The 19,225-nt window shown below is 38.7% G+C and overlaps 1 protein-coding gene across 2 annotated transcripts in view; it reads left to right on the top strand.

The window, feature by feature from the left end:
• The window catches only part of EZH1 (enhancer of zeste 1 polycomb repressive complex 2 subunit), a 24,652-nt gene that overhangs the window by 3,341 nt on the left and 2,086 nt on the right, over positions 1-19,225 (top strand). Inside the window, exons 2-20 of one of the 2 annotated variants that reach the window (XM_006924584.3) lie at positions 3,458-3,549; positions 4,102-4,229; positions 4,353-4,481; positions 5,407-5,526; positions 6,887-7,007; positions 8,045-8,221; positions 9,146-9,248; positions 9,730-9,893; positions 10,252-10,343; positions 12,082-12,262; positions 12,525-12,721; positions 14,198-14,289; positions 15,259-15,299; positions 15,762-15,887; positions 16,869-17,047; positions 17,560-17,655; positions 18,071-18,152; positions 18,631-18,711; positions 19,135-19,219. In XM_006924584.3, coding sequence (XP_006924646.1) covers positions 4,113-4,229; positions 4,353-4,481; positions 5,407-5,526; positions 6,887-7,007; positions 8,045-8,221; positions 9,146-9,248; positions 9,730-9,893; positions 10,252-10,343; positions 12,082-12,262; positions 12,525-12,721; positions 14,198-14,289; positions 15,259-15,299; positions 15,762-15,887; positions 16,869-17,047; positions 17,560-17,655; positions 18,071-18,152; positions 18,631-18,711; positions 19,135-19,219 — 2,183 coding nt within the window. In that variant the 5' untranslated portion in view covers positions 3,458-3,549; positions 4,102-4,112. The remainder of the gene's footprint in view (positions 1-3,457; positions 3,550-4,101; positions 4,230-4,352; positions 4,482-5,406; positions 5,527-6,886; positions 7,008-8,044; positions 8,222-9,145; positions 9,249-9,729; positions 9,894-10,251; positions 10,344-12,081; positions 12,263-12,524; positions 12,722-14,197; positions 14,290-15,258; positions 15,300-15,761; positions 15,888-16,868; positions 17,048-17,559; positions 17,656-18,070; positions 18,153-18,630; positions 18,712-19,134; positions 19,220-19,225) is intronic. The other variant, XM_025041749.1, reaches the window with a different exon arrangement.

Genomic DNA, 19,225 nt, shown 5'->3' on the forward strand with positions numbered 1-19,225 from the left:
CTGTAGAAATTTGACATGTGAATAAGGTACTTATTATTTCCAATTATCAATCTTGTTTAAAAATAAACTTTATTTTTTTAGAACTGTTTTAGATTTACAGAAAAATTATAAAGAATATAGGGAGTTCCTGTTTAACCTCACATCCAGTTTCCCCTATTATTAACATATTACATTAGTATACGTGTTACATTTTTTACCGTTAATGAATCAATTTTGATCATTCTATTATTATTCATTCTGAAGTTACTCGAGTTTTTTTTTAAGGTGAAATTGCCTACAGATTTTTAATAGTAGGTCTTTAGAAAATACTGGATTGATATATCATCAAGAAAGACTTTTTCTTTAATCAGCTTTATTGAGGTAAAAATTTACATGCAATAAATTAACCATATTATGTATATAGTTCAGTAAATTTTTATAAAAGTACATAGTCAAATAACCATCACCACAACCAACGTATAGAACATTTTCATCATCCCAAAATAATTCCTTTATGCTCCTTTCCTTTTAATCCTTTTCCCCGACTCCAACCCCTGGCAACCACTGATCTGTTTTGTCGCTGTAGATTTCCCCTTTCTGGAATCATTCTAGTAGAATGTCATATAAATGGAATCATGTATGTAATTTTTGTATCTGATTTCTTTCAGTTAGCACAATGCTTTTGAGATGTGTTGTACATGTATAGGAACTGTTTATTCCTTTTTATTGCTGAGAGTATTCCATTATGTATATATAGTGCACTTTGTATCCATTCACCAATCCATAGATGTTTGTCTTGTCTCCATTTTTTGGCTATTATGAATAAAGATGTTATGAACATTTGTGTACATGTCTTTGTGGGGACATATATTTTCATTTCTCCTGAATAATTAGAAATTATATGCCAGATTATATGGTAAGTGTATATTTAACTTTATTTTTTTTTTTAAAAACTGGCAAACTATTCCAAAGTAGCTGTATTCTTTTGCATTCCTACCAGCAATATATGAGGATTCCAATTGCTCCACATGCTCACCGGCAATTAGTATTATCAATCTTTTTAATTTTAGCCATTCTAGTGTATGTGTTATAGTACATCATTGGAGTTTTAATTAGCATTTCCCTAATGACTAATAATATTGAGCATCTTTTTATGTGCTTGTTTGCCATTCCTGTATCTTTTTTGGTGAAATACTTGTTCAAATTTTTTTGCCATTTTTTTTTTGTGTTGCTTATCTTATTAAGTTGTAGGAGTTATTTATATAAAGATGTACTTTTAAATTTCTTGACCAAAGCAGCATGTTTTGGAGTTTACGCTCAATGTATAAGTGAACATAATGAAATGCTCTTGAGTACTAGCTAAGAATGTAACTGGAAAATAAATGCTGTTTTGCATGTCTAAGTACCTAAAGAATAGATCTAGTAGAAATATAAAGTATTTTATGTGCCATTCCCTTTGCCCAAATGAATGAACCCATTTTTTAAAATTTGTTCTAGTGAATGAATGCTGAATATTTCATTTGTTTGTTTGTTTGTTTGTTTGTTTAAACTTTTGAAGTGATACCTGTTGGTTAGTGTTCAGATACTATTAGAACCCCTCTTATGGCCATATTTCACGCGTTTATTTTAATCGTACATATCTGTTCCAAATAGTATGTCCTGTCTGCCTCATACACTCTGTGGGGACTGACCAATTGCCAGATAAACTTTTAGAGACATCAAAGACCCATTAGAAAGCTAAGCAAAATAAATATTGGCTCATGGTCACATGAGATTCAAATATCACTTTTATTGTAAAGGAAGAAGTGTGACTTATTTTACATTATGATTGGTTAAACTCAGTGACATTTTTATGTGTATGTGTATACTCCTTTGGCCAAATAAAGTACTTGAGTAAAATTAGAATACTGCCATTAATTACTAGACTAATGTGGTACATTTACTGTCATCTCTTTTGACAGACTGTAGGAGATCACATTTCAGTTATAACTCCTTTAATAAAAATATCGATATTTTTCACTCTAAGAAATCTACACACATGCCAGCACACACGCACACACACCCTCGCAGCTGTGGATTATGTTCTTTTCCATTACTTGATCTTCGGTTTTAAACGGTGGGAGCAACCTGCCCTAAGCTTACTATTTCAAAAAGAGAAATGAGTTCCAAAAAGAATAGAAGTGGAATTGCAATTAAAACCCATTTTCTTAGGAGATTATGATGTCTCACTGAATTGTAATCTATGCCATTTGGGTCATTTGTATCTCAATAAGGGTGACCTAAAGTTTCTGAGGGGGGCAGTTTTGTCCTACATATGAACCATTTTTTCATTTTCTGAAGCAGACTATTCTTAAGCTTGTTCAGGACAAATTATGTGAACAACTACATAGTATTATGTGTGAGTGTGGTATATGTTCTTAAATAGTTTTATCATTCAAAAAAAGAGTCCCTCTTTTGGCCCCATTCCATAGAAGAATGGGAAGTATTTAAAAGATGTAGGAGGAAGAGAGATGGTGCAATTTGTAGGAAAGAAATTCAGGTCAGATTAAATTTTTTTTTTTTATAACCCCGCACCTTAGCATTCTTGGATTCAAATTCTTAGATTATGTTGTTGTTTCATTCCCCTCTTCCAGAGAGATAATATTTAACTCACAGGGAATTTTGTTTTTAAGAGCTTGAATCACTTGATTGAATTTACAGTAAACACAGCAAGTCTGCTTCTTTGCTATTCCTTCCTTCCTTTATTTATTCTCTAAATTTCATATCGCATTACACTGATCCATTTGGTTTATCAAATGAAACAATGTCCATATGCATGAGATATTATAATGATGATCTGATTGTGGCATATATATTTGACAGTTAAATTTTGCTGTTTTCTTGTCTGTGCTGTCAATTCTTATGGGAAAAAAAGTAATTTAAAAATATTTCTTTAGAAATATGATATTAAACTCCAAAAGAAAACACTTTTTAGAAATATTAAAGATCAAGGCCTGAAACTTTAGTTTCTGTTTCAAGTTTTGGCTCTTCATAGCTCCTCATGATATTTTCAGAAATTTAAAATATTAAATGAAATGAGTAGAACTAGTTCTGTAGGAAACCTAAGTAGTTAATATAGAGTAAAAATATAATCTTATAGATTTTTATTGAATTTTTACATGTACTTAATATTTGTTCTTTCTCTAAAATATTTGATGGGCCTGCAGGCTGAGCCTAAAAATTCATTCAGAAAAGCAGAATAGCAGACTTGATAATTTTGAGAATATAGTTGTAGACATGACTGGAAAGATAAAATTAAAAAAAATAAAAGACCCTTCCTAAATGGCATCAATTATCATTGGGAACTGACTTACATGGAGAAATAGTGGTAGCAGAGACTTCATAGTCTTTGTAGTTATGGGGGAGCATCCTACTGAGGGGATCAGGGTCTAAATATGCTTCACTGACTTAAAACCACTCTCTATTCTCTTTTGAAAAGCTGAACATTTGTTTTGCCTTTATGTCTTCCCATTCCTCTGAAGAACGGAAGGCACATTATAAAACTCGACACTTCCCCTTGCATTTTATGAGGTAGGTAGAGTGTGTAACTTCTTTAAAACTTTATTTAAACACCAAAGTTATTTGTAGTTTTATATATTTCCATATGTCTTACTGTTGACCTGGAGACGAAATTTTGCTGTTATCATATCTGATCTTTATTGCTAGGTAGATTTAGATAATTTGGCTAGTATAGTTTTGTAGTATGGATCTTTTCCATGAAGCTCCTTGATATTAACTTGATTCTTGCTGAACATTTCTGTTAATCAAGGTAGTGGGTAGGCTTCCAATTTCCAAGTAATCCAAGTTCCTAATTATCTGTGGGAGAACTTCTTGAGTGCTGAATTGAAAACAAGGTACCACAGGAAGGTAGAAACTAAACTTTTTGGTAATCTGACCAGGAATTACTCATGTGAAATCTTTTAATTGAACTCTTTGTTGAACTCATAGATTGGGGTTCTTTAAACATATGTTTTTGTAAATAAATGTAATGGAAATCAAAGCATAACTGGCCATGTTTATTTGAGTTTGAAAATGCTTTATTTTCAGGCAGTAAAATGCTTTTTTCTTATCTGTTTCTCTTAGATTACAGCAAAATGGATATACCAAATCCCCCAACTTCCAAATGTATTACTTATTGGAAAAGAAAAGTTAAATCTGAATACATGCGACTTCGACAACTTAAACGGCTTCAGGCAAATATGGGTGCAAAGGTAAAAAAAAAAATTCCTAAGTGAAAGGTTTTATATTTTAATATATTGATCCAGTGTGGAGTTGTTGATTTTTTTTTAACTCTTCCCTTGAAATCCTAACAAGTTTTTTCTTGACTTTGCTAGGCTCTGTATGTAGCAAATTTTGCAAAGGTTCAAGAAAAAACCCAGATCCTCAATGAAGAATGGAAGAAACTTCGCGTTCAACCTGTCCAGTTGATGAAGCCTGTGAGTGGGCATCCTTTTCTCAAAAAGGTACTTCTGGGTGTCGAAACTCAGCCTTCCTCTCTTCCTTGGACTTGTATTTGTGATTAGAAAATAAGTAAAGATAATGGATACAGCTATTATAGTCAACTTTGAATAACTAAGATGGTAAATCTGCAGCTGAAAGAACCTGTTCTCCTCAGTTAATGAACATAATCATGAGTGTTTCATAGAAAAACAAGACATTTACTGTCTGCTTTCCTGAACTCTGGTTCAGGCTTCAAGCAACCTTTTTCTTTTTTTCTTTTTTCTTTTTTTTTTTTTTTGTGCCTTTGGCACGTCAGGTACTTTAATATTATTGGAAAAGGAATGCCCTGGATCATGGACAGGAGTATATTGATCAAACGGATATCCCTTATTATAAATTTACAAATCATTTTGGTTTCTTCAAGAGATAATGTTTTTAAGATATAAAAAGCAGGTAGTATATTGAGAGTAATTTTATTTCCCATAGCAAAATATGACTATAACTTCTTTTGCTTCCCCCTCTACTGTCCCTATCACCTATGAAGCTATGTCAATGTTAAAGTTTAGGCTTCAGGAAAACTTCCTCGTCCTCCTCATCTCTCAGGACTTTCAGAGGCCCTTTGCTGTTGTGTACAGGCTAACGAGACCAACAGTTTTTAGACTGAAATAAACATCAAGTATGAGATTTGAAATAAATATCATTGAGTGTGAGAGGCACTGTACTGGACTCCTGGAGGATACAAAGGTGAATAAGAGATAGTTCCTGCTTTCCACAGGTTTACGATGCAGTGGTTCCTTTTAGGAGCTGACTGTTACAAAACCCTCAGCTTATTAATTTGGAAGAATTAGAAGAATTAGAAGGCTACTGGGATCATTTGGAAGGAAACTATAATTCTCTCTTAGGTTGTGTGCTTCCATTTCCCTCTCCATGTTGTTGCTTATATTTCAGTGTACCATAGAGAGCATTTTCCCAGGATTTGCAAGCCAGCATATGTTAATGAGATCTCTGAACACAGTTGCGTTGGTTCCCATCATGTATTCCTGGTCCCCTCTTCAGCAGAACTTTATGGTATGTATTGAAAGCTCTGTGGTGATTGTTTAAACTGTATAATTTTCTTATGTTGATATGCTGGCACTCCTTTTAAGGTAAATATTGTCAGAGTATACTTAACAAAGCTTAGACGTACAGGGCAGAAGGCTTTTGTAATTAATTTGCTCTAAAAAGTATGTTGCAGGTTGTTCTAACTTGTTAGAGTTTGTGCTTTGAAGTGTACTACTTCTGAGTTGACGCTGGTTCTTTTTTGAATGAATGGGACTGGGCAAGACTCCAATTTTCCCTTACTACCTTGACCCAATTTTGTAACATTATGTGCAGTTAAATGCTGTCTAAATCAGACACTTGAGGCTTAAGCAGGTTGACAACTCCTTGCTGATGGTGCAGTCCTTTCTGAATCCCCTAAAGGCAAGATGCTCTGAAAGCAACTTAGATAAAGGAGGCACACCAGGATCCACAATCCTTTCATGTGGGCCTTTATGCTGACTCTTACTAGGGCTATTTGTGGTCCTGATAATCAGTTCTCTCTACTGTTTCTCATCTGCCTGGTGACAGAAAGCAACTCTGCTGACTGGAATAGGATATAGATTTACAGAAGGGAATCCTCTCTTAGAATAAAACTTGAATTTTACTTTGATGGTTGAGGATTTAAGAATTGACTGTAAAAAAAATAATAAAGGAAAAAAATTGAACATGTTCTGTGCTGAACCAAAAAAATCTATTAATATTGTTTATTGTCAGAAAATATTCGTAGTTCATACTGTGATTGACTTTAGGTCCCCACTGAGTGTGACTGACATGAGTTGTAATCATACTTTTTTATTATTATGGGAGATTAGTCTTAGTGTGTTTAATAGAATATCTAAAAATGTTATGATTGCCCAGTTTTCTAAATATTGTGATTATGTAACATATACTCTTGGAAGCCTTCCTTTTCATTTATCTGTCTCTACTTATGAGAAGAATTAGAATTGAAGACCTTTTAGACTGTTTTTAGGTGATATTTGTACCTATTTCACAAAGATGTTTAGTGGAAAAAAATGAGATAATAGAATCACTGTGAAAGATAAATGTGCTGTCAAATTTTAGGTATTAGTGAAAATATAATTTTTAGTATCGTGCTAAACATTTGGTAGTTAATATTCTCAAGTACTTAAACTGACTTTTTTTTCCCCAAAAGGTAGCATTGCCTCCTTCCATTTGAGGTTTTGTTGGCAAAACAAAATGGCCAGTCTTTAAAATGCAAGAAACTCTGTGACCAAAGTCATTTTCAGGAGATTCAAGTAGCAAAAATCACCCACAAAATTTTCAGTAAACAGAAGAGAAGAGACACATAGTGGATTTGTGGAATGAATCACATCTGGTTTGATTTCAGGTAGAAGATGAGACAGTTTTGTGCAACATTCCGTACATGGGAGATGAGGTGAAAGAAGAAGATGAGACATTCATTGAGGAGCTGATCAATAACTACGATGGGAAGGTCCACGGTGAAGAAGGTAGTGGTGCCGAGCTCTTTGGGAGAAAACTGTTTGAACAGTGCCTCTTCTTTGGTGTATCATCATCTTCCTTTTATCTGCTGCCTCATGATATACAGTACACTGAAGAATATTTCAGTCTCATCACATGGCTGGGAGTAGAAATATTATATTAAAAATATTCCAGTTAAATTTTAAAAGGAATTAGGACATAAAAAGATGATATAGTAATTGGTGGCTGGAGAGAAAGTTTAGTTTATAATTTTGATCTTAAAGTTTTCCATAAATCCAGCCAAGGCCATTTGTCCTTCATTTTCCTTTCTCTGAGAATGGCAATGAGCATAACCTCTCTGTCTTCGTTGATCCAAATATCTCCTGGGTCTCTCAGAAGTTGTCTAAGTTATAATGTCCTGACTTTGCTAAAAGCAAGTCATTCGGATTTAGTTGTAGTTCTGGAAAAGGCTGTCAATGTGTTAAGAGGTGGAAAGATGGGGAGAGATTCCTCCTCAATTTGCATACCAATAGCCTTACCTGCTCTTTTGACAGTTATGGGTGCTGTTGTGATGCTGTTGAAATGCATTTATCCACAACGCCCCCTAGTGTTCAAAGACTTTCTTGTAAGGTGTAGTATATAATAGTGTGATGTTAGAAAAAGAGCTGTCTTTTGAAAAGTGCTGTTTTTTGATTGAAAGAAGTCACTATTGACCCATCAGCAGCAAAACCAGGTACCTTTTCACTTTATCATTCTTTTTCTGTCCCATTCGTATTGTTTCTACATTTTTTTGTGAGATTTTGAACCATAAGTACAGATTGACTTGTGACTGAGTAAGTGAAGTACCCCAGTAGGAATAAAGTCTGTAACTCGATTTTCTACTCTAGCCAGCTGAACCGTTGCAGTTGTAAGAGCTGATCAATGGTTGTAATTCCCTGGTTGTCCATATAAAAGTGTACCTATGTTATCTATCTGGGCCTCGGGAATGAATACAAGAAAAACTTCCTAGGAGGACTAATGGAGTATGAAACAACCACTGCTCACCCATCTAATCCTTATGTTTCAGAGATGATCCCTGGATCTGTCCTGATTAGTGATGCTGTTTTCCTGGAGTTGGTAGATGCCCTGAATCAATACTCAGATGAGGAAGAAGAAGGACACAATGACACCTCAGATGGAAAGCAAGATGACAGCAAAGAAGATCTGCCAGTAACAAGGAAGAGAAAACGACATGCTATTGAAAGTAAATAGCACTACTTCTTTATTCCATTTTGAAAGTAACAGGAGGAAGGAAGAAGGAAAAAACAGAAAGGTTTATTGCTTATTAAAGGCTGTTGATGCTTGTCATTGGTCCACTAAAAAGAAAAAATGGTCATTGATAATAGCTTAAGATAGATGTGACCTAGCTGAAGAAGAAAATAGAAGAACTTAGAGAATAATCATTGTTCACTTCTAATTATAAGAGTGGTATGTTTGGAAAACACGGAAAGTTATAAAGAAGACAATAAAATTACCGTATAATCCTTCTACCTTGGAATAACCAGCATTCATATTTCCTTCAAGACCTAAAAAATGTGTATATACCTAAAACTAATACAATGTTATGTGACAATTATATCTCAATTTTTAAAAAGCACATATATAAATCAACCTGTTTATATATGTTATTTGAAATTGGGATCATGCTCTCTGTGTGTGTATACACATATATAATTTTATATTTCTTTTTATTTAATCATGAGCATTTTCCATGTTGTTAATAATTAATTTAATTTTTAATTTTGCTCTGTTATTTAATTATACTGTATGTCCAGGTACATAGTGTCTCTCTCATTATAATTAAGTTATTCTTCAGCATCAACATTATGATAGAATTCTTCTATATTCAGGTCTCTGTGAAAACTCTGGTTTTCTCCTCCAGATTCTATCTTGTAATGTGGATTTTGTGTTAATATGTAGATGGCTCCAATTTCCTTATTTACTGGTAGCCTATTAGATAAGTCCAGGTAACCCTGACCTTCTTTATATGTTCCTAAACAGTCAATGGTTAGGTTAACAAAGCAGCTCTAATTGAAATGCTATGACAAAAGGAAAATGACCAAACAGCTTTGTTTACATACTCTGATTATAGATAGCACTCAGGAACTTTTTGTCTTTTTAAATTCAGGCAACAAAAAGAGTTCCAAGAAACAGTTCCCAAACGACATGATCTTCAGCGCAATTGCCTCAATGTTCCCTGAGAATGGTGTCCCAGATGACATGAAGGAGAGGTAAGGAAAGCTCTCTCCCTCAGGCCATGTAGTATACCCTGGCAAAATTTTTATTCAAGCCTATAATTGATTAATATAAAGCTTTGTTTATGGTAAATGCATTATGATTTGCCCTTGCATCCGATTATTTCTTGCTTACTTGCTTACCTCCAAAGGCCCATTCCTATATTAAGGGTCATTGTTTGCTGGCTTTTGAGTAAGTCTGGGCAGAGAACTTTTAAAATTCTCCCATATTTCTGGAGAGTTACTGCAGCACCATACTTATCAAATCTTTCCCTCCCCTTACTTTCAGATATATGCCCAGCCCAGCATAATTACAGTGGTCTACCCACTTAGATATACGTCATTCCATCATCAACAAGACCCATAAAAATACCCACCCTCCCTTAGCAGAATATACCTGGATGACTCTCAGTGCTCAATCTATATTTTTTCAGTAGAGGCATTTCCCTAGGAGGAACTCATCTCTTTTCTTAAATAGGTATCGAGAGCTGACAGAAATGTCAGACCCCAATGCACTTCCCCCTCAGTGCACACCCAACATCGATGGCCCCAATGCCAAGTCTGTGCAGCGGGAGCAGTCTCTGCACTCCTTCCACACACTTTTTTGCCGGCGCTGCTTTAAATACGACTGCTTTCTTCACCGTGAGTAGGGCTACTCTGATATGCTCTCCGGTTTTCCATTCCCAGCCACCATTTCCTTCTTTTTATTTTAGTTTATCAGGTAGAGAGTTCCTGGCTTCTGATCTGTTGATAGTTTTACAAAGGGCCGGTTCAGTTATAGTGCAGTGTGCTTTGCATGGTCAGGACAGAATAACCAGCAACATAATTGTTCCTGAATACCTTCTAGCTTTGAAAGTATTGTGTTGATAATCAGAAATGATTAAATTTTGTGCACATGTTTATAGTTGTAGTCTACACTAGCTCCCTAATTCAGTTTTGTTCCTCCCCATCCCGTCAAGTGGATGAACCATTGGAAACAAGACAGTGTTGTATTTTCCAGCTTTTCATGCCACCCCTAATGTATATAAACGCAAGAACAAAGAAATCAAGATTGAACCAGAACCATGTGGCACAGACTGCTTCCTTTTGCTGGTATGTTCTTAAGCTGTTCTGCCATTGTTAACTTTGTTGAACACTGAGCTGAGCAGGAAATGGTCCTTGGGCTTTCTGCCCCTGAGAACACAAACTAAGTGAGACAGTACATAGCATAGCACTCCGGGGGTCATAAAGTGCAAATAAAACATGACTTCTGTTCTTAAGGAGCTTCCAGATACTGGGGCAGGAGGACTGTGAAGTTAGTCTTATGGAGTGAGGTTTGAAGAGCACTGAAATTTTCCTACTCTAAATATCATCTGCTCAGATTTCAGAGCCTGAAACCTTATTGTTTGAATTGGAGCTGTGTGTGTGTATAACTTACAGAAATATATATGTACAGGTTTTCTTTTATTGCTTTTTATAAATGAATACATATTCAAATATAATGCTGGACTATTCCCCTCCTCAACTTTTTATTAAGATAATTTTTAGTCATGCAAATAAATTGAAAGATACTTTCCTCGATTTAATAACATTTTTTCATGTTTGCTTTATTCTTATATTTATGTGTATGGATCTTTTGCTAAGCTATTTGAAAAGAAATTGCAGATATTGTGATGCTTCTTTGCTGTTTCAACATGCATCTCCTAATATATACGTTCTCTTATATAACCACATTATTACAGCTAAGATGTTTCCAGTGGTACCAAAAATAGCAGTTTTTTTTCCCAAACCAAGATCACACAGTCATGCATTATATCTGGTTATTATGTCTTTTCAGTTTCTTTTAATCTTGAATAATCACAGTATTTTTTTTTTCTTTCTGAAAAGTTCAGGCTGGTTGTCTTATAGGATGTCCCACATTCTGGATTTGTCTGTTGTTTTCTCCTGGTGTCATTTAATGTATTACTCTATCCTTTATTTCCCATAAGCTAGAATTAGCTCTGGAGGCTTAATTATATTTATGTTAAATGTTTCAAGTAAGAATACATTGTAAGTAATGCTGTGTGTGTCACACTGTAGCATAAGCATATAATATCAGATTCAATTAATTTTAAAACTTTTTTGGAATTTCCTTTATCCTTAGTAATGGTCAACCTTTATCCTTTACATGTAGATTTAGTTTTCAGAAACAGCTAGAAGTCTTTGGGAACCAAGTCTGCTAAGAAGGTAGATGATCAAGTTGAATGATCGTTATTTGGTCTTAAAAAAAAAGCATACCTATGAAGTAATAAAACAATATTCTTCCAAGTTTAATATACTGATTTGTAGAGAAGTTTCAGAATTAAGTAGTAATATGATACGAATTCAAGGATGACACATTTTATTACTGAAACAGCAGCGCAGTAGATTGTAAAGAGCAGTGTGGCTGGAGGCGAGGAGCCCTGATTCTTGTACCCACTCTGGAACAATTAGGTATACACTCTCAAGCAGGTCCCTTCCCCTCTCGGAACCTCATTTCCTCGTCTGCAGGAGAATGTGTTCTCAAATTCCCGACAGCTAATATGTGAATGAATTTTAGATGCAATTCACTGGAAAGCTGAAGATGCATAGATTATATCGTTTTAAAGATTACTTTGTAAGATAGCTCTTTTGTGAGTTTGTAAGTTTTAGAATGTTATTAAGCAGCTTCCTTACGGTCACACTTATATGGTATAGAGCAAAAAAAAAAATAAAAAAAGATAGTATCATTGTACATAATCACAGATATTGAAGAAGATGGTTTGTGATGATGGGCTCAACATGGTGATTCTGGGCCTGTTTCTGTTTTCTACCTGTAACGTGTCCATTGCAGGAAGGAGCAAAGGAGTACGCCATGCTACACAACCCTCGCTCCAAGTGCTCTGGTCGTCGCCGGCGAAGGCACCACATGGTCAGTGCTTCCTGCTCCAACACTTCAGCCTCTGCCGTGGCTGAGACTAAAGAAGGGGACAGCGACAGGGACACAGGCAATGACTGGGCCTCCAGTTCTTCAGGTACAATGAACAGAAAATGATCTTTTCTTTCTACACAAGGACACTGGTAAACCCAGGATCACTGCCTGACACTTAATGTTACTGCATTTTGTAAAATTGTTAATTTTTTACACAAGTTCATCTATAAGTGGTGGAGACAGAATATTTTTGTTCCTAACTATGCTGCCTTTTTAAAGTAGAATGAAATACTTCTGAGTTTGTGGCCAACTGCTCATGACAACTACATTCCACCTTGTGTTTCTTGTATTTCTCCCTCTCTTAGAGGCTAACTCTCGCTGTCAGACCCCCACAAAACAGAAGGCGAGTCCGGCCCCACCTCAGCTCTGTGTAGTGGAAGCACCTTCAGAGCCTGTGGAATGGACTGGGGCTGAAGAATCTCTTTTTCGAGTCTTTCATGGCACCTACTTCAACAACTTCTGTTCAATAGCGAGGCTTCTGGGAACTAAGACATGCAAGCAGGTACTGTCTGAAAGCAGCAAGAACAAGGCTGGGCCCTCCTTTCCCGCAGTGCTCTTTCAGCCTTTTTGCTGTCTCGTAAGCCTCCCCGTCTGGAGAGAAGCTGTCTCAGGCTCAATTCCCCATGAGCCTGTACTTCTAGGTCATGAAGTGGGTTCCCCAAACACAGGGCCCCCTGTAAAGGCCAAGTCTGTCAGTGCCTGGGGACCTGCTCTCCTCCCTGCTGAATTCTTATCTCTGTTTCTAGCCACTATCTAATTTTTGGCTGTTTCTACACTCTTTTAGCTTCTTTTTTTGGTTCCTGCCTTTTATTCTAAATGTGTATTTGTTTCCTAGAAGAGACTCCTGGGTCTTTCTGGGGATCTTCTTCCCTAGCAGACTCCTATTCCTGCTTCTCAGCTGTAGCTACTGCTCCCTCCATCAGTCTCCTTACTGCTTTATCCTCCAAATGTTCTAACACTAGATATTCTAAGCACCACCCCTAATAGCTGGGCCTGGATCTCACCCTTCTCACTCATACTGTCCCTAGAATCACAGTTTGATAGTAGCCATCAATGCTCTGGAGGCAGGGAAAGGCTGCAGTGAGAAGACACTGAAGAACAGGGACAGAAGGTCAGGCGTTAGGGCCAATCTGTCCAATAAGAGAGGAACACTTGTTCACTGTGGCCTCTTCATGCTTCCTTTACTTAGAACAAGCAGTAGAACCGTGAGCCGAAGTGCCCTTTGCTTTCGTTGTGGAGCTCAGGCCTGTTTCCCTGAGGCACAGCTTCTTAACCTAAAGATCTATCGAACTGGGTACAAAACAGTTTTTATGTGCGTTCTCCTGAGAAGATTTATACTTTTCCTAGAACCTCGAGAAGGCCTATAATTTTTTTTTCGAGAGTCAAAAGGAAAGTTTATTAGAAAAAGGGTGACACTCCACAGACAGAGTGTGGTCTCCTCTCAGAGGCAGAGAATGAGAGGGACCAAGAAGGCCTATAATTAAAAAGGAAAAGAAAGAGCTAAAGACGAATGCTATAAGGGAAGAAGCACAATGAAAGGGAACCCACCTTCCTGAAATAACATCCTAGTCAAGGCTCTCACATGTTTATACCAGCAGAGGGAGCTAGTGCTTTGCCAGGTGGTATCATTAATGTCAGGTCTTGCACTCAGCTGCACAGAGTGCACAAAGTTGCCCTTCCTAAGAAGAGACAGATACTGTTGGTAAGAATCGGCTGGGGAGGGCTTGGTAAGCAGAGCAGTAGATGAAAGCTGCTAACCATGAAGGCTATAAATGTGCTCAGTATTTTTCCTTTCCTAAGTCAGGATAAATACTTAAGAATTAACTCAGTCTTTGCCGTTCTGTTTCTACCTGACTGAAGAGATGCTCAGTCAGATAGCTACTTGTGAGCTCTCCATAATCCCCCCAAGCCCAGCACCTGGCTGGATCACTTATATGACTGCCTAGGTCAAGAAGGCCCTCTTGGATTTCTCTTCCAGGTTTTTCAGTTTGCAGTCAAAGAATCACTTATCCTGAAGCTGCCAACAGATGAGCTCATGAACCCCTCGCAGAAGAAGAAAAGAAAGCACAGGCAAGGATCGGACAATGGACTTTCTATGGCCAGGCTGTTCCCTGTGCTCTGACCTCCCCTTGGACTTCCCATCTGCCTCCCTCTTTAGCCCCTGCCCATCTGTTTGGCTTGGCACACTGAAGGCCACCCATCTCAGGGCTCCCTGCAGGTCTATGCCATGGATCAGCCAGCCCTTCTCCTGACCCTGCATGCTGTAGATCACGAGATAACTATCTGATTTTCCATTTATGCTCCTGGCCAGTAGAATGTGAGCTGGCCTCATGGCTCCACCCAGAAGCCATGTTCCTCGTTAGGTGATTAGTTAGCCACTTCTGCAAGCTCTGTACCTACTTCTCAATCCTGACAAGATTGGTTTGGTTTGGTTCGTTTTTTGGCACTTGTGTTGTTTTTCTAAGCTGCATAATAATGTTGTTTTCTAGCTAGCCTTTGCTTAGGGTTGGAAGTTTCTTTAAAAAAAATTTTGACACTTTGCATTGCTTGGTACCCTAATGACTGTCATCTATTGAAGGAATTGACACTGGTTCTAGAAATAGAAGGAAGTCCCTGTGTCTGCTCCCTTTCAGTTCCTTCATTTAGGTCATATTCCCGAAAAGGCTTCTCATCTCCCCATCTTGAAACTCCCCCATATCTTTATGTCCCACAGGCTGAGGACAAGTGAGAAGGAGAACCAATAACATAATAATAGACATAGAGGGTTGGATTTGGTTTTGTGTCTGTTTTTTTTTTACATATGTTTGTTTGTTAAGGGTGATGTTTATGTTTAAATCTTGAGGCATAGGCCAGCTGAATAGGATTTGGGATGGACTCTAGCTTCTGTGTACCAGAGTAGAGGTCTCCTGTGAAGGAATTTGGGGAGGAGACTCCCCAGTTATCAAACCGCAATCCCTCAGACCAGGTCACATTGTCCTTTACCTGAATGTCTGCAGTTCCCCAGGGCTATGATCCAGACCTATCCCATCTCTTTTTCAGGTTGTGGGCTGCACACTGCAGGAAAATTCAGCTGAAGAAAGGTAAGTTCCACCAGGACGTTCTTCGGCAGTTCATCTTGAGGTCTCGCCCTGTGGCCATCCCCCACCCTACCTGCAGCTGCATTTGCTGACCCTGCACCGCTTCCGCAGGTTGCACATTTCTCAGCAGCTGTTGAGAACAGCTCAGCTTCTCACTGCAGCTGCGAAGAACTGTTATGGGCCTCATGGTCTCTGACTTTCATGGTGTGCCATTTGCCAGGTCTTAGACTTCATTTAATGTTTGGAATAGCTGCATTATAGTCCTGGATCATTTCCACACTCTCCCCACAAAGCAAATCACCCAACTATCATCTAGGATTGCCTCTCACTTCAGGTACTAAATGTGTGTCCAAGGTTATAGTTTGAACAAGCCTCCTTTGAATCAGAGCCATTGGACACTTGGGAGGGAGGACAGCTAGGAAGCATGGGTACAACAGTGTCTTGGTTTATTCTTTTCTCTCCTAGATAACTCTTCCACTCAAGTGTACAACTACCAGCCCTGCGACCACCCAGACCGCCCCTGTGACAGCACCTGCCCTTGTATCATGACTCAGAATTTCTGTGAGAAGTTCTGTCAGTGCAACCCAGACTGTAAGAGTTCTCCGTTTTCCCCTGTAGTCTACCAAAACAGTCAGCCTAGATGTACCCCAGATTTCCCTCCGCCACCTCCCCGTACCTTTTGCTGCTTATGGGCATTCTGATATTCTCTTTGCTATGTTTTAAGCATTCTACAGAGGAGACAAGAGACTTAAGATATGGAAAAGTCATTTTTTAAAAACCTTTACATGTGTGATTGTAATAGCAACAATTATACAAAAATCAGATGCTTTCTCAACTTTACCTTCCAGGCCAGAATTAAGAATCTTTTTCCTTATAGTGCAGTCATAGCCTCCCTTTCCAGAATGTTGTTTTACAATATATACAGGTTACAATTCTGTATATGTCTATTTTAGTTGAACATCTGGAGTTTTAATATCAGGTCGGTCTGGATGTTAGCAGAAAGTACGATAGAAGCTAAAAGTGCTTCTCTTTCATTTCTTATCTCACCATTTCTTATCTCTCCTCAAGGCAGTTTGATGGCAGCCCCCAGAGCTTGCAGAATTTGATGCCCAGGCAGTTACGCTAGAAATACCTCCTAACTCATAGCAGATATCAATCTTAACCACAGCAAAGGGGTGCTTGTGCTGCCGAGGGTGGTGGGTGGAAGAGAGTAACATAGAACGGATGTATTCTGTTCTCAAAATGATTCTTGTTTTGATGTCATGTACTTATCAGTGGAAAACACTGATTTCTTTCTTTGGGGCATTATCCACCTCCCTTCCAAATTCTACCAGCAAGGGGGAGGGAGAACATCTCCATAGTCAAACTTGCATTTTTAACTCTCAGGCATGAATATTGGGAGGAACTTCATGTTTGTTGAAAACATTTGAGTATATCATTATGCGGAGGGGAACTTCTCTCCTATTTTGCCAAATATCCTTGAATACATAATTTCCCTGCTGTCCTTGAGTCAAACCTGAGCCCCAGCATTAGTCTGCTTCTCTTCCTAACCTTACTTGTCATCCCACCCAGGTCAGAATCGTTTCCCTGGCTGTCGCTGTAAGACCCAGTGCAATACCAAGCAGTGTCCTTGCTATCTGGCTGTGCGAGAGTGCGACCCTGACCTGTGTCTCACCTGTGGGGCCTCAGAGCATTGGGACTGCAAAGTGGTTTCCTGTAAAAACTGTAGCATCCAGCGTGGCCTCAAGAAGGTGAGGGCTTTTCTTAGGATTCCAGGCCAGATGATGGAGTAGAAAAGACTGACTAGTCCTGAGCAGCCTCATTCTACTAGTTCTTGACAGGGTTTGTACATGAAAGTGCTTGGTAAATCCAGAAGACACGTTTACTGAATTAATAGTTTTCTGTCCCAGTGAGGAATTGCAAAAGTGATCCCTTGAAAGGGGCCAGACTGAAAGGAGCAGAGAGGATGGACACGTCATTGATGTCTATTTTTACTTGACATGTAGCAGAGAATTCCCATAGACTCAGGCCCAGGAGGTCCCCAGGTCTAGAGGAAGAGGCGTCATGCTTCCTCTCACCACCTCCCTCTTTTGTTTTTCCTCCCACCAGAACATAATGGCTTAGACCTTTTTCTGTTTTCAGATCCTCTTCACAGTTGCTAGTTCTTTCTACCCTGCCCCCCACCGTACACGTCCACATTCAGCACACATAGCCCCTTACTCACACACACCCTGAGTCTGAGCTTTGCCTCCCTCTTCTCCAGCACCTGCTGCTGGCCCCCTCAGATGTGGCCGGATGGGGCACCTTCATTAAGGAGTCTGTGCAGAAGAACGAGTTCATTTCTGAATACTGTGGTGAGGTGAGTGCTATCGGTTTGGCCCACAATCTTATCTGGGGAGATACTGATGAGAAACCCTGATTTTCTGTGGTCCAGACTTCTGCTAATTAATCTCTAAATAACTCAGCTGAGTTCTCATGTGGCCTCTTGGGGGATCCCACAGAACTATTTGCAATCCTGAAACAAACCACTCTTCGACTCTTTGGGAGCTCAAGCCACACGAGCAGGGCAGGTGGGGGACTCTTCAGCCTTAATACTGGCCAGCCTCAGTGGGGGTTGGAATGAAATAAGCCAGCCTCTGTCTCTAATGATTTTCATGATACCCTGTAAGCACCTACGTGTGACACTGCCCCCTCCCAGTCCTTCCTAGGGTCAGGGTATCATGTCCTGAGCAGACAGCCTAACTCCCCCGCTTGTTCCATGTCTGTCTTTGCAGCTCATCTCTCAGGATGAGGCAGATCGACGAGGGAAGGTCTATGACAAATACATGTCCAGCTTCCTCTTCAACCTCAACAACGGTACGGAGTCTTTCTCATCCCACGGTGGTCTCGGCAGGTCTTCCTACGAGATTTCCCTAGCTATGGTCCAGGTTCAGATCAGCTCTGAATCTTCCAACAGATGCAGAGAGCAAGGTGGAGAGGTTGAACTCAGAGACACTGTTGAGCCACAGTTCACTTGCTTTGGGAGAGCCTCTATTTTCTAGATTGTGTTTGTAATCAGAGCATTGAGCACTTACACCTCAGACATCTCCCTACCAAGTAGATGAGAAGAGGAAATCCATAATTCCAGCAAAAAAGGGAAACCCAAGGAGAGTGCTCCCACATGAGTTTGCATTCTTACGCAGCCTGCTTTCCCAGCTCCTGTTAGTATGCTGGGCTTAAACATTCTCATTGGACTGTCATGTTTCCGTCACTGTTTGATTTATTTTAAATTCAGCTCAAGAAGCTGTGGGGTTGCCTGGTGAGCTCATAGTCTTCCTTGGTTTACTTTATACAGATTTTGTAGTGGATGCTACCCGGAAAGGAAACAAAATTCGATTTGCAAACCATTCAGTGAACCCCAACTGTTATGCCAAAGGTGAGTTCCCGGGGACCTGGGAGGTGGAGTGGGGGATGGATGCTTTGTTGATTATGATCTTTATCCATTATTAAACTTTTTTTTTTATAGCTGAGTTATTTTTTTGTCCAAAGATAATCACGATTAATGTCTGGTATTACTCTGAGCCTCTCTCTCTCTCAGTTTTATAATCTGCTTTTTTCTCTGAATACATTATAAACATTTTCTCACAAATATGAGTTTTTTAAGGATAATTCTTTCCCCGTGTCACTAGCCAGAAAAACAGATCTAAACACATAGAAGCAACTACCTTCACTGACTACTTTCTAATTCCACTTCATTTATGTTTTCACTGGGAGTTTGGAAACAGTCGGCCCAGAATCACTACTGATTGTTGACTTGGGGTTGACTAGGAGCCTAACCTGGAGTTTATCTTCTTTTTAGTGGTCATGGTGAACGGAGATCATCGGATTGGGATCTTTGCCAAGAGGGCAATTCAAGCTGGCGAAGAGCTCTTCTTTGATTACAGGTGAGG

The sequence above is a fragment of the Pteropus alecto genome, unplaced genomic scaffold, assembly GCF_000325575.1.
Source record: "Pteropus alecto unplaced genomic scaffold, ASM32557v1 scaffold98, whole genome shotgun sequence".
In the NCBI taxonomy this organism is placed as follows: domain Eukaryota; kingdom Metazoa; phylum Chordata; class Mammalia; order Chiroptera; family Pteropodidae; genus Pteropus; species Pteropus alecto.